At 43.8% G+C, this 18402-nt stretch overlaps 3 protein-coding genes across 8 annotated transcripts in view; 1 reads left to right on the plus strand and 2 right to left on the minus strand.

Moving 5' to 3' along the window:
* The first annotated feature begins 1745 nt into the window (after positions 1-1745).
* The window catches only part of LOC120948809 (uncharacterized), a 192603-nt gene continuing 175946 nt past the window's right edge, over positions 1746-18402 (plus strand). The window contains exons 1-7 of the mRNA XM_040365536.2: positions 1746-2144; positions 5153-5258; positions 5399-5555; positions 6424-6789; positions 7238-7574; positions 7647-7786; positions 8027-8086. Coding sequence (XP_040221470.2) covers positions 5173-5258; positions 5399-5555; positions 6424-6789; positions 7238-7574; positions 7647-7786; positions 8027-8086 — 1146 coding nt within the window. The 5' untranslated portion in view covers positions 1746-2144; positions 5153-5172. The remainder of the gene's footprint in view (positions 2145-5152; positions 5259-5398; positions 5556-6423; positions 6790-7237; positions 7575-7646; positions 7787-8026; positions 8087-18402) is intronic.
* On the minus strand, positions 2151-5018 carry LOC120948810 (EF-hand domain-containing protein 1-like). Its single transcript, XM_040365537.2, has 3 exons — positions 3803-5018; positions 3332-3516; positions 2151-3252 (listed from the first exon to the last, which is right to left on the minus strand). The coding sequence occupies exons 1-3, from the start codon at positions 4549-4551 to the stop codon at positions 2162-2164; spliced, it is 2025 nt and encodes a 674-aa protein (XP_040221471.1). The 5' UTR covers positions 4552-5018; the 3' UTR covers positions 2151-2161.
* LOC120948808 (uncharacterized) overlaps positions 9870-18402 on the minus strand; it is a 138060-nt gene continuing 129527 nt past the window's right edge. For 4 of the 6 annotated variants that reach the window (XR_005750983.2, XR_005750979.2, XR_005750978.2 and 1 more), the window contains one exon: positions 9873-18304. Coding sequence is in view for 1 of the 6 variants with exons in the window: in XM_040365534.2 (XP_040221468.2) it covers positions 18271-18304 (34 nt within the window). In the remaining 5 variants the exon portion in view is untranslated. Of the gene's footprint in view, positions 18305-18402 lie in introns of all 6 variants that reach the window. The other 2 variants (XR_005750980.2, XR_005750982.2) reach the window with 1 other exon arrangement.

Consider the following 18402-nt stretch of genomic DNA (forward strand, 5'->3'; position numbering starts at 1 on the left):
TCGCTAGAACTAGAACGGCGATAAGATTGTTTAAATACTAAACTCCAATGGAAACCACCAGCACTGAAGCAAGTGAGATTTGAGTAATGGTCGTTGGTGTTGATACCCACGTATTTGACCACACGACCATTCATATAGATTTTTGCTCGGAAAGTTAGAAGGCTATATAGGTCATGATAAGATGAAACTTGCCGAAACACATTGCAAGAAAAGGATAGCAATATAATAATCAGTTTTAATACGCCATCTATTGATCAAACCAATGAAGCTGTGGAGCTTTTATTTTTTTTCTATGGATATTCAATTTTCCAGTCGTTTAAGCTTAATCTGTGGCGCTTGGGTTCTAACATTCCGAGCAAAAATCTATATGAATGGTCGTGTGGTCAGATACGTGGGTACCGACACCAACGACCATTACTCAAATCTCACTTGCTTCAGTGCTGGTGGTTTCCATTGGAGTTTAGTATTTAAACAATCGTATCGCCGTTCTAGTTCTAGCGATGCATAACTTCAATGCGAAACCATACAACAGTACAGAGGAAATGAGAAAGCTCTCCTCCAAGCGATGAAGCTCAACTGGTTGGGGTATCCCACCAACAGAGAGCGCCACCAGCTTTTTCGCTATTTTTAGAATGCATGAGTCGTTTGCCGTCTGCTAAACGAAGTCTTTCTATATTCCGTTTAGGAAGAGAACTTGAGTCGTTTAGAAGTCGTTTAGTGGTCGTTTAGTGGATTTGTGGCACTTGGGAAGGCGTTACCCAAGTGCCACAAATCCACTAAACGACCACTAAACGGCTTCTAAACGACTCAAGTTCTCTACCTAAACGGAATATAGAAAGATTAAACCAATGAAGCTGTGGAGCTTTCATTTTTTTCTATGGATATTCAATTTTCCAGTCGTTTAAGCTTAATCTGTGGCGCTTGGGTAGTCGCCTTAGAAGGCGAATAAAGATTTCAACCGAAACTTTCACGGCTGTAACGGGTTCTCTTCGAAATCTTTCAACTTTTTGATTCAACGAGAACAGATAGCTTGCCACCATCTTAGCTTGTTTATATACTGGTTTTGCACCCTCACTGATGTAACTGCCAAATAGAGCAGTGACAACGCTTTTGATTCTGAATCGAGAAAGCGTGTGATCAAATCCTGATTTTTATAATCTTTTTTGTGTTTATTTCTTTTTAGATTAATATTTTCTTGCTATGATTAATACAAACAAAATTTTTGTGAAGCAAAATCAAAACAATACCTTTTGAAAACACATAATAATTACACTATGTTTACCTTTCATTATTAGGATGGGAGAAATATGTATCTCATTTCTCCTTATCTAATAAAAGTTATCAAAATGAGTTTGATATATTAACACCTTTCAACGGGTTGGTCTTTAACAACCGAATAATGCAGACCATATTTAATAAAGTGAAATAGCTCAGAGCTTAACGCAAGAGAACATAACACGTAAATCGTGCTATCGAATCTCACGCACATATCTGGGAACACTACAACAGCGCAGTGCTGAAGACGCTTGTGTTTTCTTTTGACAGTTGCAATTTCAAATTTCAAATTAAAAGCGAAATTTTTCAATGACATATTTCAAAGGCATTTAATTACTGCTAAATGCACTGCTGATCGCCTTCAATTCGCCGGCGATTACAAGGCGATTAGAAGGCATTTAACGGAAATTTGTGGGTAGGGATATATATATCTAGGGTATAAAGAACTTGCCACCACTAAGAAGAAAATGTGCATCTTAGTCCTTCTTTGGCTCTGAATTCCTAGTACAATTTTCCTAGTGAAAGGATGCATATTCTCGTGAGATGGAACTTTTATTTTACGCATTAGCACTCTCTCCCCCCTGAGTTTCGAATTTTAACCTACCGAAAACTACAGATAAAATATTGTGCTCCTACCGAAATCCGCCAAAATAATCTGGCCACATTGGCTGTGCCCGATGCCGGCTCAGAAGGTAAACAAAAAGTGTACGTGAACAGCTGACGAGCAGCCGCGTGTGCGCGTTTCGGAGTGTGTGTTTGTGTACGTGCGTGCGTGTGTCTTTTATGTGTGTGTAGTGCAGTGTTGTGTATGTGTGTTTAGAATCCTTTTGAAAATCCTTCACGTGCACGGCCAGTTCAAACGACGAAAGGTAATCGTCTCTCCGTCTCAACAGTCGTCTTGAAAATGGACCGACTTTGAGCCCTTCTTGGGCGAGCCTTGTCGTGAGGATGTCGGATCTTCCGGCACGTTGTACGCCTGTATGGCAAGCTCGTCCGGTTCGTTGGTGTGGTACGCTTTCCGCAGCTCTTCATCGGGAATGATCGGATGGGGGCAGGGATGTTCCGGCGGTTCGGCAAAGGGAGCTGCTTGCGCATCTCCGTACGGTACCGGTGAAGCGCGCGGTGAAGCGATCGGCGCAGGCGAAGCACCGTTCGAGTCACCGATCTGAAATCCGGCCAGCCGTTTCTGCACTTCGCCCTGCTCCGATGGGCCGTCACTTTGTTCCAGCTTCTGGTACTCCTCTTCGGTCGCCCGTCGCAGATCGTCCTTGAGATGGCCTTCGGCCAGCAGAAAGTTACGCACACTGTCGATAGCGATCGGGGAGAATATTTCCGGGTACGCCTGCATGTACCGATACACGTACAGGTCGGCACTGACGATTTTAAAGCGATGTGCAAACACCACCACCGTCGCGCCGATGTGCAGGTCCTTGGCCGTGTAGTACTCCGGCTCGTCAGGATTGCACCCGGGAAGCCACACCTTGCGAGGGGACAGAAACCGTCCCCCCCGAATGCCTGAATTATCGACGGACGATTCCATGATGGTGATCGTCCCGTCCGCAAGCGACAGGCTGAGGACGAACTTGCGTATCTTATCCTCCGGGTGGGCAGTATCCAGCACACAGCCGTACCGGAGGAATTTGTTCACATTCACCAGGTACGTGATGACGTCCTTCTTCGGACTTTTCGGCACGAGGCTGTGGTAGGAGGCTAGCGAATCCTCGGGCGTACCGAGCCCAAGATAGCTCGGCACCTCCAGCCGTGGCGCACGCTTGGGCGAGCTGTCCAGCCGTACCCGGTCCGGCTGGGTTAGCTTGAGAGCTTTTTCGTAGTAGCAGCGCGTGAAACCGTCACAGTCGAGTAGTAGAAATTTGCGGCCATAGACGAAAATGGTTGTGCCGACGATTAAATCCTTCGGCGAATAGTACTCCGATACTTCGGCATCACTTTTCTCCAAGAAAATGGAAGGGTGAGAAACTGTGGAGTTGGAGCAGGAGCGACAAAGGCGTAAGGACAAAATGGGGTCAAATGTTGCTCGACATATTGTGTACAATACCTGGATTTTCTTTCCAATTTTTCGGGAGCTTTTGCTTGCGCAGCAACATTGGGAAGTAATCGCGCCCTTCTTGGTTCTCCTTCAGCTCTTTGATGGAGACAGTATCATCTTCTAGGTAGTAGAACAGCTTGTACGTCATCAGTTCGCCTCCTTCACGGTCCCGCTCATCCAATACACAATCGAAGCTGTGAAGAAGTGGTTAATTTAATTGTGAATATTGAACATATGGTAATATTGCAACAAGTAGGACAAACATTGGATTGGTGAATTTCAGAATTTTGTCGAAGAAATTCATTCGATTGTAGAAAAAAAAAAATGCATCGACCGTATCATAACGATACGATGGAATACAAAATCCGATAATACATCTTGCAAACACATTGCAATCATTCGAAGTGCGAACATCCCATCGTACATCAGTACTACTGCTGATAAGATAACCCACGTGTAACGACCCACACGAGTACTTACTGCAAAACCTTTCCCTGATATTCGAGATACTTTCGCAACTTATCGTCCGGCACGGGGTACATTTTGTGATGCCGGAACGTTTGCCGCTGGCTGATGGAGCGTTCGTTCATGGCCGGATCCGGTGGCAGCAGCTCGATCTCGTTCAGCTCGATACCGTTGCTCAGCAGAAATTCCTTCGTGTACGCATCGCAATCGGTGATGTGGAACACGTACCCATGCATCTCCACGTCGATGCCAATGTTCAAATCCTTCCAGTGGTAAAACTCTTCCCGCTCGGCATTTTTCAGCTTGCGGCCCCGCCGTACCAGCCGGCCCTGGGGATAACCACAGTTTTCGATCGTCGGCTCCAGCACGGTCATCGTGTCGTCCTCGAGAAAGTAGAGTATGTGCACGTACCGGATGCGGAATGTTTCGGTGGCCGACTCCGGCACTGCCTGGCGGAAGAACGCATTGAACTTGAGCGTCTTCTGATCGTACAGCACAAAGTGGGGCCGGTACGGTTTCACCGGCAGATGGCGAACCCGACCGTACGTCAGGATCGGATCGTACAGCACCGTATCGTTGCCGCCGCCGTTCGGCTCCGGACAGAACTGGATCGAATCTTCGTTCAGCCGCTCGCCCCCGAGACCACACTCCGGACGGACCGGAATCGGGTAGCCATTGACGTACTTGAAGCTCTGCGGTACGTGATGCTTTTGGCGCAAACGGTTGGCAAAATCGTTCCCCGGCAACTTTGGCAAACCCTCCATTACGGTGCCCTTACTTTGGAATTGTTTGAGCCGAACGGATTTTTTCTTGTAACGAGTATATAATTAAAAAAAATAAAATGCGTAATTCTAAAAAAATCCAACTGATCTACCGACTGCGACCCTGCGAACTGAGTGTATTTTGTAGAGGGTTGCTTTTTTCCATCGGAAAACAAATAACAACGAGCGGCCGTTTCCATGCGAAGCTGCTGCCATCGTTACGATCGAAGAAATCCGTGCCATTGGTAGGAAGGGCGCATGCTCATATTGCCACACCTGTTGCGCTTTTATTTGCGGGTGAAAAAAGGTACCGACTGTTATGGAACTGAAGTAGACAGAGTGTTTATCGTTAGAAAGTAGAAATGGTATAAATTTGTTGTTGTTTTTTTTTAACAATTATTCCAACTACACGAAGAAATGTGACATTTTTCTTTTAAATTTTTTAAATTTTTAATATCTCCGTTTTTTATAGATGGAAATTTGTAGTACGTTGTATTTTTTTCATTTTTTATAATATTTATTTTTACAAATTATACAAGTTTGTAATTCTTACTGTTAGAATAATCCTACCTTTACTTACTTCTTTGGTTTACAAATACTGTAGCTTAATTATCAGCCGGCGAAATGTTACGCGTAGCAGCAGCAGCTTTGCTTCGTTCATCCCGAGGGTACTGTACAAGCAAACACGGTACAACCCAGGGCCGTATTAGGTAAAATACAAGTAAAAATAGCACCACCAAATAAATATACTAAACGCCGTCCCCTTTTTCTTTCTCTCTCCCTCCCTCTCTCTCTCTCTCTCTGTCATTCTTCCAATTCGGACGACCGGAAATGGTGCAAACGAAAACAGTCCGTCCCTGATCGACATCGCACCGGAAGTACGTGATGCCCTCCGGCACACGCCACAGTCGGTAGTGGCATTAGAATCAACCATCATTACCCACGGAATGCCGTATCCGCACAATCTCGACACGGCACTAGAGGTGGAGCAAATCGTGAGACAGCAGGTGGGTGACAACACTTTAGAGGTGGAGGAGAAAGGGGTGGGCAAGCGGAGCGGTAATACATAAACTGTGGCCTTGCGTTGGAACTGCAGCAATTAGCACATCTCCCTGGTGGGCTAGCGTCCTTTCAACCGCAAGCGTACGCTACTGTTGTTAGCGTATTATGTTTTTTTTTAACATTAAAGCCAGCAAAAGATGGTATCAGTAGCGTTGCTTTCAGGCAGCTCGTTCTCATTCTCGTTCGGAGGACAATTTAGGTAGTCTGTGGTGCTTGGAACCCGATGGGGACCTGCTTAAACGGAGGATGGCGTTCGACTGCAATTTCGGTTACTAACTGAGTTTTAACTACTAACAAAACCGCAAACCGCACCGACCCCATCACCACCACCACTATCCGCAATGCACCGGAGTGTGAGGGGGATGGCAGTATTGTAGCGGTGGCCGCACTCGGGGAATTCACAGCTGGTGGATGAAAAGGTTCCCGTGCACTAAGAACCGACCTCAATGTCAAGCACAGCAGGAAGGACAGGGATTTTGGGCAGTCGGTGCATTTGCTGCTTCCAAACCACAGGATTCAATTAAAAGCAAATTTCAGCTACACGGTATGCACCGGTTTCGTCGGGTCGGGTTAGTTCACCACCGGAAGGAAGGTGAATTGCAGCGTATAAAAAATGAAGAAAAGAAAAAAACGCAAAATGTCTGAGTTACGTGTGCTGGCTAAGATTTTAGTACACCATAGCAGCAGCCACTGCAAGCTTCAGGATTAACTTTGACCGACTTTAACAACCTTCCACCTAATGCTTGGCCTTAGTTCCAGTGCCCGTTACGTGGCAGCGTCAGCTTTGCTAAATGTATCGTTCACTATTCGCAGGGTGCAGTTCCCGCCACGATAGCGATTGTGGGCGGACGTATAAAGGTGGGCCTGGCGGAGGAGCAGCTGCGGTTGCTGGCTCGAGCCGATAGTGGCACACCAGCGGTGAAAACGTCTCGCCGGGATATGGCGTTTGTGATGGCGACCGGGCGCAACGGTGGCACAACGGTGGCGGGCACACTGCTCGTTGCCGATGCCGTCGGCATACGGATCTTTGCGACCGGTGGCATCGGCGGTGTGCATCGCGAAGGTGAGCGCACGATGGACGTGTCGGCGGACCTGATCGAGCTGGGCCGCTGCCCGGTGGTGGTCGTATCGAGCGGCGTTAAGTCAATCCTGGACATACCGAGAACGCTGGAATATCTGGTGAGTAGCTGGGCCTCCGGTTATAATACGGTGGTCTACGGGAAGATTCAGGCTAAGCAGTGCAGTGCAAATGATTTATCGCTACGGTTTGCTGCCGTGCACACAGCACCAAAGCTATCCCCGGGGACTATTTAACGTCATTTTACTCGTGAAGCGCTGATAGGATGTGGTCCGCCCGGGATGGGATGCAGAATTATAAATCTTCTTCAGAGCGGTTTCGATGAGCAGACTATTATAGTAATTGATAATTCGAGATTTATTACACTACCCAGCTCCCGTAGCAATGGGCTGCATGGTTGCGATATTTAGAGTGCCGATTCATTAAAATCATATCATTCTATGCTTTTCCTTCGTGCAGCTTTAGCGGGGAATGAAATAACATTCTTTCATACGGCGTTATACTTTTCCTTGGATTTTAATTCGTCCATCCACCATTATCCTATTCTAGGAAACTCAAGGCGTATGCGTTGCCACCTACGGCAGCGAGGACTGTGAATTTCCTGCCTTCTACACACGCTCCAGTGGTTCGAAGGCGGCCTACAATCTAACGAGCGCAACTGACGCTGCCAAGATGGTGCACATGAACCGGGCGCTTGGGCTGCGGTCGGGAATTGTCATCGGTGTACCGATACCGGAACGGTACGCGATGGATGCCACCGAGATGAATGCTGTGATCGCGCAAGCCCTCGGCGATGCGGAACGTAAAGGGATATACGGCAAGGAAGTAACACCGTTCATACTTTCCGCCGTTTCGCAATTAACGCGTGGGAAAAGTCTCGAGTCTAGTAAGATTATACCATGCGGTACCATTAGGTGGGTTTATGCGAAATTGTTTGTTCTTGTTTTCTTGCTTTCAGATATGGCTTTGATAAAAAATAATGCCCGTGTTGCTGCGGAGATTGCGGTGGAGCTAGCACGCATTGAAAATGGTTCTTCAACTCCGGCCAAGCAAACCAACAATGCTAAAGTGGATACGACTAACGGCGTTGGCGCTCCGGTTAGTTAAGCTATGCGTTTTAAGACTCATATTCCACAAAAAAAGCAAAACAAATTAAAATAAAGCAAGAGCTATGGAGGGTTCGCTCATGATGATATTGCTTGTTGCATTCTAGATGCACGTTACATTACTGGAAAGAACTTACCTATAGTTGCTGCAGTAAGATAGACAAGAAACAGCAAAGAATGTGGTTAAATTAATGAACGGAATTTTAATAATTATTTATTCTCTTCTTTTAAGCTTATCATCGGCGGTTCCGTAATTGACATTTGTATCAGCGTTCTGGAGGACGACATAAAGGTATGTAGTTGGGTGTATGTTTTTTTTTATTTCATTGAGAATTGCAGTTGTACAATTTTCTTTTGATTTAATTCGGTTCCAGCGCAAGAAAAAACAGCATAAGGTTTTAAATATTTCAATCGTCTTTATTTCAAATTGTTCATTTCATCTGGTTGTTTATTTTTGTTGTATTGGTTTTTTCTTAACCTTTTTCTCGTTCTATTTCATTTCTTTCTATCTTGGTTACCTTCTCTTGTTTTGTTACGCTTTGTTTCTGTGCATTGTTCGTAGGGTTATGTACAAGACATCATCATCATTATCATCAGTTTGAATATAACAGAATTAATTAGTTTCTTCACTATGCATTGCTACGCTCTGCGCACTTACTGTTTCCCTTTCTCTAGAATCGATTTGTTTCCTTTTACCCTCCATATGTTTACACGCGCCGAGACGTTTCGTTACTATCGCCGGAACGATAAAAGCTATTATGGCGGATGGCCCAGATCCATTCCTCACTAGCTGTGGTGCTCGCTTATCGCTATCGGTTTATGCAAGGTTTACAATAATTACAACAGAGTTTTACTGTTTACGGTTTAGCGGAAGGAGTTGTGTATCCCCTTTTGTCTGTTTAGTTTAAATTGATAATATCAGTTTATACTAGATGTTTATACTTTTTTGAATGAACGAGCAGTAGTTAGCGGGTTTTAAATTGTATTTGTTTTAAAGTTTGTATGCTCCTTACCCTCTTCGATTTTATATTAGATTTATTACTGGACTAAAGTCGATGTATTTCGCATATACATTACTCTACATGCACCACACTCACATACACACGCTGGGCTTACATTTGTAACACATCCCACCCAGCGGATTCTTCTCTAAGTTTAATCTTCTCTAACTTTATTTAATTCCTTCCGGTTTTAATTCGTACACGGGCTTTAGCGTGTTTGTTTAGTTTTGATTTGGTCGTAAACATTAAACGTTTATTTTAGAAACATGCTAATTTGTTTTTTTGTTTTAATATGAATTCCTTCCAAGGGCGTTCCGTTTTTACTGTTTTGTTTCGATTTTTCAACAATTTGATTTATTTTATGTTCCGATTTTCCCCACTCTATAAGGTTATTTTAAGCCGATAAATAGTATATTGATATAAAAGTGGCGTCCCTTTTTCTGTGGAAAGCATGTTTCCATTCCCGTACACTCATTCTACGGTTCGGGTCTGTGTTCCTGGTAGTGGGACGAGCATGGACAATGAAAATAGCAAAATTAATCAATTTACCCAATTACTCAGTGATTCGCTTGTTCTACTGTTTATTCGGGCGCATGGGTTCCCGATACCTTTTTTTATTGCACATTCAAACTTATCATTTGCGTACATTGTAAATTAAATGCTTCCACCTGCCACCACTTGCACTTGCCTGTCTCTGCACATTTAGTAGATTTTTGTTTTGTTTTGTGCCAGCTCGTTTTTTAATCGACTTCACCGTACAAGTGGAGCGTTAAATTAAATTTTCAATTTACAGAATGTTTATCAGCCACGCGCTGTCCCCGTCCAGGGTTCCCGCGTGTCTCATGAACGAGCAACGGAAGTGTAGCAACAAAAAAGGGCCATCGTAGCATTGAAGATAAATTCCGCCGTCGTCGTCCGTTGGTGCAGTGTCAAAAGCGCGCTAATGAGCCGAGGAATAATGCATTTAATTCGCTGTCCATTTTGATTTCATTTCACGGCCCATGCCGTCCCATCAAATCTTGCCGCGTATGAGGAGGGGTGGATGGACGGGTGGGGGGGGGGGGGGGGGGGGGGGGGTGTGGGGGAGGTCTTGTAATCGCGAGCAGGTCGGCTCATGTTCGGTACATGTTTTATAGCATGTTTTATCTTGCTGTTTATCTCTCTTTTTTTAATCGATTTGGAGCATTCCTACCGATTAGCTGTTTGTTATGCAGCGATGTAATTAAACGATTATGTTTTTATGGTAGCAGATGAGAGCAGGCTAGTAAAAAAAGTAAACAAAAATATATGTATATTTTTTCATCAATGTAATCTACATAGCTGCAATCTTTATTCCGGCACTCTGCTGTTCCATGACTGCATGGAAATGTCCCAATCAGATTAATTTGGCAACCTATCGCTGCGAAAGAATGCTCTTTTATTTGTCGATTGCATCATCCGATACATGTTATACATTATCTCGTCTGTAGGACACTTTTGATTATATGTTCTCCCTACCGGCTGAATCGTTTGCGGGTTTGGATGGTGTTTTTTTTTTTAATTTTGTTCGGTGTCCTATCTCCTACATATCCGTTGGGGTCCTGTTTAGTTATGCGAGCGTATGTCTATGCTTCATAAGTCTCATACAAACGGTTCTTATCATATTATTACGCCAACCCGCACATACAAACACGCACGTACTGTTACAGGCAAATCGTGCAATATACAGAGAAACGAGTTAACAGTTCATTATAGACTCTGGAGTAGTGTGTAATCTATCATTCAAGGAATTTTGTTGAAATCGCGTAACCCTACCACGGAAATACGGGTTGCACCTTCCCCCCCGTGCATGCCTGTAGTTTGTTCTGAATTGTTAGCCCTAATCCATTATGCCTTGTACCTTATCTGGCTACCGCATTTAAACATCTACTCTTTGCATGTTTCTTTCCTTACACACTCACACACGCACAGACACGGATGGAAATAAGCTTTCCAGACGTGTTCCTTTTCTAGGGCCTCTAATTAGTGCCTAATTGTAGCTTACCTTTCAATTGGAATATCTTAAAAATCGAGTCAACAAATTATTAAAGCCGCTATCTAAATATCAGAACGAATATAGTGTACGTGTGTATGATAGGTTTCTGGGTATTCGACGAGAAGCCACGGCGAAGGAGATTACTACCGGAGTGTGTGTACCGTACAGGCATCCTGCCGAGTCTCGAGAGTATGCTTGTAGCGTTGTAGATGCCTTCCCTCCCTTCCCCCACCGTCCCTTACAAGTACATTCCTGTGCGTCTTGTTCACCTGCTACTTCGTGGTCTGAAGTACGTCCCTTTTGAATTTCAGAATCTTGTTTTGTGTTGTGTAGTAGTTGTGTGTCGATGTGAATGTGTGCTGGCGATGGCTAAGTTTATTCGTTAAATCCGCTTAGTTTTCCACCTACATTGGACCTTCTTTGCACTTCCACCTTAGTATATTTGGTATATTTGTGCACACACACATACACACATACATAAACACATTGGAGAAAGGAAATCTTGACTATGCAGGATTTATATGTCTTTGTGGTCGGTTTGTTTTTGGGAGATTGTTGGTGGATGTTATCTGCGCCTACATATTTACAAAGCATTCCTCTCTAAACAAATATTTACAAACCGACGGTCGTATGCTCCCCGGGGGACAACACACTTATATGGAAGCCTTTTAGGTAATACGTGGTGTATTGTTTAGTTTCGTTATTCTAGCGTTTTTTCATATCTTTCTGTCGTTTCTGTGGTAATGAACCATGATGGAGGATAAACGGTTGTGTTTGGAACAGAAGCGAGTAAAGAGGTGGATTTCTAAAGCAAAGGTATAAGAGATTTTGGGTTTTCAATTGAAAGTTTTGTGTAAAACCAGATAGCAAAGCATTAAACATTAAACGCAGCTGTGCAATTTGTGAAATGGATTAACAGATACATAAAACTGTGTTGTAACACAGCACGCTTTCTAAACATTCAACACCCCCAGGAGCATGCATTGAGTTGTTTGTGAGCATTATTTGGTACATCCTTCCGACGGTTGGCTCAAGCCGTACAGGAAGATCCTTACGTCTAGCTTTTTTATGCCGGCCATATGAAACACATAACCATGAGTAGTAGGTTTCTTGTTAATGATTCCGTGCTTTGTTGTCGCCTTTTTCATTCGCTTTCCACACTTACTGGGATGCTTAATATCCATACAAAACCCACATGAGCCCGCAGGCTCACCCTGCATACCACCGTACCACGGTCGTAATGGTACACCTCAATTGTTGCAGGGACTTGCTCTGCTCTTTTTATGCTTTTAGTTATCAAAAATAGATTTTCCCACTATTTGCACCACTCCCTACACTTGCACCCGATGAAAAACGAGCGACAACAAAAGCACAAAATATATCTTAAGGCACGTTGTCAATATTTCTAATGCGTTAATTTCTATGTTAATGCTCGGGCTTGTGTGCTGTGTATAGCTTCATTTTCTATTCTTACTTTTTGCGAAGGATATTGTGTGGTAGGAGGATTTTTGTTTGCTAGCAGAATCTGTAACGATGTTAAATGTATAGGAACAACAGTATGGTAGGTGTATGTGTTTGGTTGATTATATTAAAGCCTGTAGGCAAACTGTCTGTCCGAGCTTTCATCGTACCGTCGCACGTATATAAGTGACACGGTAGCAATTTAGCACACCAGATAATGTGGGGGGGGGGGGGGGGGGGGAAATGTAGCTAAGTTCGTAAATTCTCAGCGAGCAAATGGCAGGATGGGGAAGGTCCCATATGTTAATACACTTTACAAGTGTTAAGAAGAAATCTGATAACAGACAAAACAACCCAGCGTGTAAAAAATCCCTTCCCGACAGGAAGCTTGCTTTTTGATGGTTATGTTACACAAAGCGGGGTTTCCCGTTTCCCGAGATAGGGTGTTAAATGATAGGAGGTTGAAACTTTTCACCCGGTAACCGGGTTGGAAAAGGGTGAAATTGAAAAGCATCTCGCACACATACGCTGCAAACAGGGTTGATATTGTTTTTACGTCGATTTTGCCCCGCATTGCAGTGAAAAGCGGAGGCGGTAAAGTATGTTATCTTTTACAGTTAAAAACCACCACCCTGCCCGTATCGTAACGGAGCTTTCCTTCTGACGCACAGTTTTCTTGGCAGAGACTGTGCTCCGTTGCCGTGCCGTTACGCTTCTTGCATTCAATCTCCTATTTTTATGTTTGAATTCGAGCCACACCCCATTCTCAATCAACACGCTACGGTCGTGCCGTGATCTACCTTAGTTGTGTTATTGTATTTAGTTTGTTACTCTGTTGATCGATTTTCGTTCGTTTTGTTTGAATTGTTTCAAAATTATGTACAATTGTTTAAAGCAATCTTCCAAAGCAATTTTATGTTTGTCTTTTTTTCATGTTTGCTTCAATAGGTCATTGAAGCAAACGTGTGTCACGATTGCACGGTGTGAGTTGTTAGCTGGTTTTCTTCGTTCATGCTCAAGCTTATTCGACGACTTTGGTTAATATTACCTGAATTAGAAAAGAGTGTATTAAATTATGTTAAAGCTGTTTAAAGCACCGTTTATTTATTTAGTTCTATTTTTAGTTATGCTATGTAGTTCTGTAGCTCTGTTCAATAAATCTAAAGCAATCGAAAAACGAAGTTCTTCCATACCTATAATAATTCGTACGATATATTAATTAAAAACAATGCACATAAAACAACTGTTAAACCAACACATTCGTCTAACTGTTACACAAGTAAGCTCTGTATGGCAGAAGAAGTACCGAGCTAGCAACTGCACATCGTCAACGTGACTACCATCTTCTTCCCATACTCAGTTCACATTTGGTTCGCTATATATTGATATACATACTAACTTCTTAGTCTCTTAATGCGTATATTTCTATGTGCTATCGGTATAATTATCTTATCACTGTATGACTATTGTACCACGATGGTACGATATGAAAGGGAGCAACATTATATCAGTACGTCAACAGTGGAAACCAAACAATTGCGTAGCGTAGTAGTAACGCTCGCTGAGTTGATGCAGTTTTGATTCGGATAATTACATATGTCGAACGATACACCAACCAGCGAGCTGGTATGGTATCGGTTCGGGTTTGGAAATCTTTACGTTAGGTCCGTTACCGTCGCGTTTAGATGAAGCAGCTTCGCGTCCATTTTGTTTAAATACATCAGGTTGCGAATTTTATGTATAAAAATGAAAACCATTTCATAAGGGAAGCTTTGTTTTTTAATCATTCTTTAGTTGTGGTAGGTAGTATGATCTACAAAGTGCTGATGTTTGAATGGGTTTAGCATGGTTTTAATTGCATTATGTAACACATACATTTGAAAACGATAGCGCAATCTAAAACGCAAAAAGTATGTAAAGCAGAACTTTATTTGTTTGTTTTTCTAAAGCGTTATATGTTTCGAATACAAAGCACAACGCTAACCCTTTTAAAATAATGCAACAAGAGTAGTAGCAAAAAATATGAACGACAAAGGCTCCATGTTTCATGGGATTGAAAAAAGTAACAATCTCAGAAACGCTGAAAAATATAGTTTCCGACAGCGACAAATGCCCCAGAAACATAGCAACTATGTAATACAACAGCAATCTCATTAAATGTGCGCCTTCTATTCAGCAAACATTAAACAAGCGCCTTCCATTCAGTGGTGGTACATAATAGAAAATTAAATCCATGCCAGTGTTACGTCTGTGGCAGGTTGTAATGTTTTGTTTAATTTAAACTGGAAGTATGTACTCCACGTAAATGTACTTTCCGAACCAAAATAATGCAGATTGTGTTAAAATTAATTCAGTAAGAATTGAATCTCAAACGCAAAGTTCGATAAATATTTAGAAGAGAAATAAATGTATATTTGCTTTACTCATTGGGATAAATTTGGATGAAAATAACAAAAACAGATTGCAATAACAATAACTAATATGTGCAACACATTGTTTATGTCTGGATCTAATGCTCAAAACAATATATAAACAAAGAATTCCATTATTTTATCGAACATTCGATTTGAAGTCGTGTTTTAAACGTAGTGCATGTCGCATTGGGCCGGTCTGGTGGTACAGTCGTCAACTCGTCCGACTTAACAACATGCCCGTAATGGGTTCAAGCCCCGAATAGACCGTGCCCCCATACGTAGGACTGACTATCCTGCTATGGTAACAATAAGTCACTGAAAGCCAAGCTCACTTCACTAGTGGGTACAAGGCAGGCCTTGATCGACAACGGTTGTTGTGCCAAAGAAGAAGAAGAAGAAGCATGTCACATTGACTTTGAATTTATCATTGTCATTGTATTGACAGACGTATCAAACGGGCATAGAGTGTTTGCTATGTTCAACTTTCGATGAAACGATAGAACTACAATAGTTAAATAAATAGACAGTTGCTTGTTTTGAATATCAGCAAGGTGAAGAATCATGCATACTATGAAAGTAGACAGCAGAGAGAAGTTATCTTTCCTGCTTCCTATCGCTTAGCCGCTAGAAATCCTTACCACCAATATCTATGACGATGAGCTTCTTATCATATATTGTTCTGTATTTCTATCGTTATATTTTAAAGCGCATAATATCACCGTGTTTAATGTGCCAAGTATACTGTACACAACGGTCGATTACAGATCTATGATGTATCAATAATCAGAAATCACCAACCACGAGCTCCGAGCACGATTTCTTGCTCCTTGTTGGCCGAATGCCCGCAGTGGCAACGCCATGCAGTTACTGCTTTTCTTGTACTATTCTAATTTATAGTTATCTACAACCAAAAGGGGGTCAATACTTCCGTTCGGTAAAAGGTGCATCTCACCGAATTGCTTCGAATCGATAACGCGAATGAGCTCAGATTAGAGGAAAGGAAATACTACATTGTTTTCATCGTATACCATATAACGAGGTTGGCAGCAGCAATGTGTTTGATGTCACGGAGCCCGTGTGAGAAAATATCCCACAAAGGATTTTTACACAGCGCCTTTAGCTACAGTGCCATCGGACGCAGACACACATTCACACACACATATACACACATACACATATGCCTAATTATATGATAAAGGGCTCAATGAACAATTATCCTTTTCTGCATCTTGCACATTCGTTTTATCGCTCAGAAGCATTTAAGTGCCTGGGGCTAGCAGTACCATCCAGCCTGGAACTGGAATACCGACCGGAAGGTTACTGTTCCGTAGTTGGTCTTCGTTATGTGTGTCTCACTTTTCAAACATCCCCAGCAAAAGGAACAAAAAAAAAAGAATCAAATCCTTCCGGCAAATGCTGTTTTTTACATTTTGCTTTAAAACCACAACTGATGCGTGTGTGTGTGTGTGTAAGTGAGGGAGAAAGAGCGAGAAGAAGTAGGTGAGAGACGGAGGGACAGTGAGTGCACTTTTTTCGTGTGCAACATTCTGCGGCCATTCGGTCCAGCATATCGCTGTGAGGATTAGATTATTTCAATTTGTATTCCGCCCACGTCGAACGGGCACAGGGCGAGCCGGGAACCCGTGGCGCCTGCAGCCACGAGTGTAGCGAATGGTCAGTTCGCCACCGGAAGTGAGGCAACTGACTAAAAAGAGGCCGGAAAAGATGGCAAAGTTGCTAATGTCTGCTCGTCCGCTGGTACACCGTGCCGGTGCCGTGCTTCCCAGAAGATGCTGACCTGAATTATTCTCTCATTTTATCGTGGTGACGTAAATTGTTTTCGTATCTGGCGCAAAGTTGCCTTTATTATATTTTTTTTGTTAGCTATTCAAACCATTTGTTTAAGTGGTGGAAAGCACATTATTGTTAGCTTAGCTTGCCTGAACAGTTAAAGAAAGCTACCGAAGTAGTAGTACATTCTTTAAAAAAAGAGGCCAGACCACACGCGGGCGAGCGAAGTATTTTATGTGTACGTTCGGCAAAAGTGTAGAGAAACTTTAGAGAGGACTGCCGTTTTGATTTTTTTTACCATAGTTGCTCTAAGAAATATCTCTTTATTTACCAACCCAAGGTGGAAGTGCATGGAAGGCGTGTCCTGTCGTCAAACGTCATTGGTCAAACCATCTTTAGTGTTACTGTCGGGAGGGCGTTTTGTGTTGTTTAAAGTCATTTCCACGGACAATTCGTTCACGATCAAGCCATAGTTTAGAAACATTTATGGGTACTAGTAAAGTACCGTGCGTCTCCATCGCTTCAGTGCCAGTTTCTCTGGCAAACTGGCAGCTTACAAGCATACAGATGGAACAGTTGAAACAAGCTAATGCTTGCTCTAGCTTCTACCAGCATCTAAAGGGTAAGGTGTATGAGAATGATAACTATGGCTCAGTATGTTTCGGCATGCCCCAAAACCCTTAGTGTACACACACTCATACATACCCCTCAATGGCACGTGTTTGTTACCGTCTGTTGTTGTTGTTTTTTTTAACATGACTAACTTAGCTTACCTTACCACACTACTTTACGCAAAATGGGTTTAATTTCCTATTTTAAAAAGGGGATAACACTCATCACTTCTACTATTCGCACAGCTGATACTACCGCACCGTTTCGCACTGTTGGTTTGTTCTGGGGTTTGAATATAATGTTTGCCTGATATTAGCCTATCGCATCATCACCTGGAATCACAAAGGAACGTACGCCAAGGCAGACATACACACACACACACATATATCGCTCATGCACAATCATTTTCACCATGTTCTGCTGTGTCCGGTTTCATCTTTTGCAACATCACACTTATAACCACGTGCACGCTGGCAGATTGGTTAGACTTACCCCGTAAGCATGCGTTGCTGTCCGGCATTACACAGGTTGCCGGGTGTGCATGTGTACTATTGGTCCTGTCTAGGGTGAGGGGGAGATGGGGGAGCTTGTAGCTACCTACTGCTTCTAGCTGTGTACGAACAGGGAGTGGGGGGGGGGGAATCTGGGGATCGGAAGGAGGGGCGCGACTTATCTAAATATCTTCACAATCACAATCGTTGCTATCGGTTGTTTCCGTGCCGCGGTAAAACCGAACGCCCTGCTCCCGATCGTACGTGATGCGGGAGCGTTGCTGCTGTCGCTTTTTGGAGCTGCTGCCCGTGCTGCCGGCGGGCCCTTCCTGGTCGGCGGCACGCGACGCACCGCTCCCACCCACCGAGGTGATGCTGTGCAGCCGGTTAACGACCGTACACTTGACCGACGATGATGAACCGCCGGTGGACGACGGGCCACCGCCCCCGGGACCCGGTCCGCTAACCGACGAGCCGGACGTGGCCACCGTGCTGCCCAGTATGGTGGTCGCGGTGCTGCCGGTCGTGTTGCTGGTGACCAGGCGCGAGCTGGCACTGCCCGGGCGGGCGCCCGGTTGGCTTCCCCCGGTGTCGTCGAACTCGTTGGCCGTGGGCTGCTGTCCCGGGCGGGTGGCGTTCGGGCGCGATTTGCGCCACCGATCGCCGAACAGCTGCTCCAGGTAATACCGTAGTCAGATTTTAGTAACCGTCGGTGCATTCAGAAGTCTGTTGCAGGGTCGGCAGGAGGCAGAAGGAGAAAGAACGGACAGGTGAAGGGATAAAAAGAAGAATTTATAGTCGATTAGTCGGGCGCATATGCTTAG

Source organism: Anopheles coluzzii, chromosome 2, assembly GCF_943734685.1.
Source record: "Anopheles coluzzii chromosome 2, AcolN3, whole genome shotgun sequence".
Taxonomy (NCBI): Eukaryota; Metazoa; Arthropoda; class Insecta; order Diptera; family Culicidae; genus Anopheles; species Anopheles coluzzii.

Coding starts and splice junctions, on each gene's coding strand:
- LOC120948810 (XM_040365537.2), bottom strand. CDS start 4,551: ATGGAGGGTTTGCCAAAGTTGCCGGGGAACGATTTTGCCAACCGTTTG. Junction 3,517..3,802: donor TATCAGGGAAAGGTTTTGCA/GTAAGTACTCGT, acceptor ACTTCTTCACAG/CTTCGATTGTGTATTGGATG. Junction 3,253..3,331: donor AAATTGGAAAGAAAATCCAG/GTATTGTACACA, acceptor CCAACTCCACAG/TTTCTCACCCTTCCATTTTC.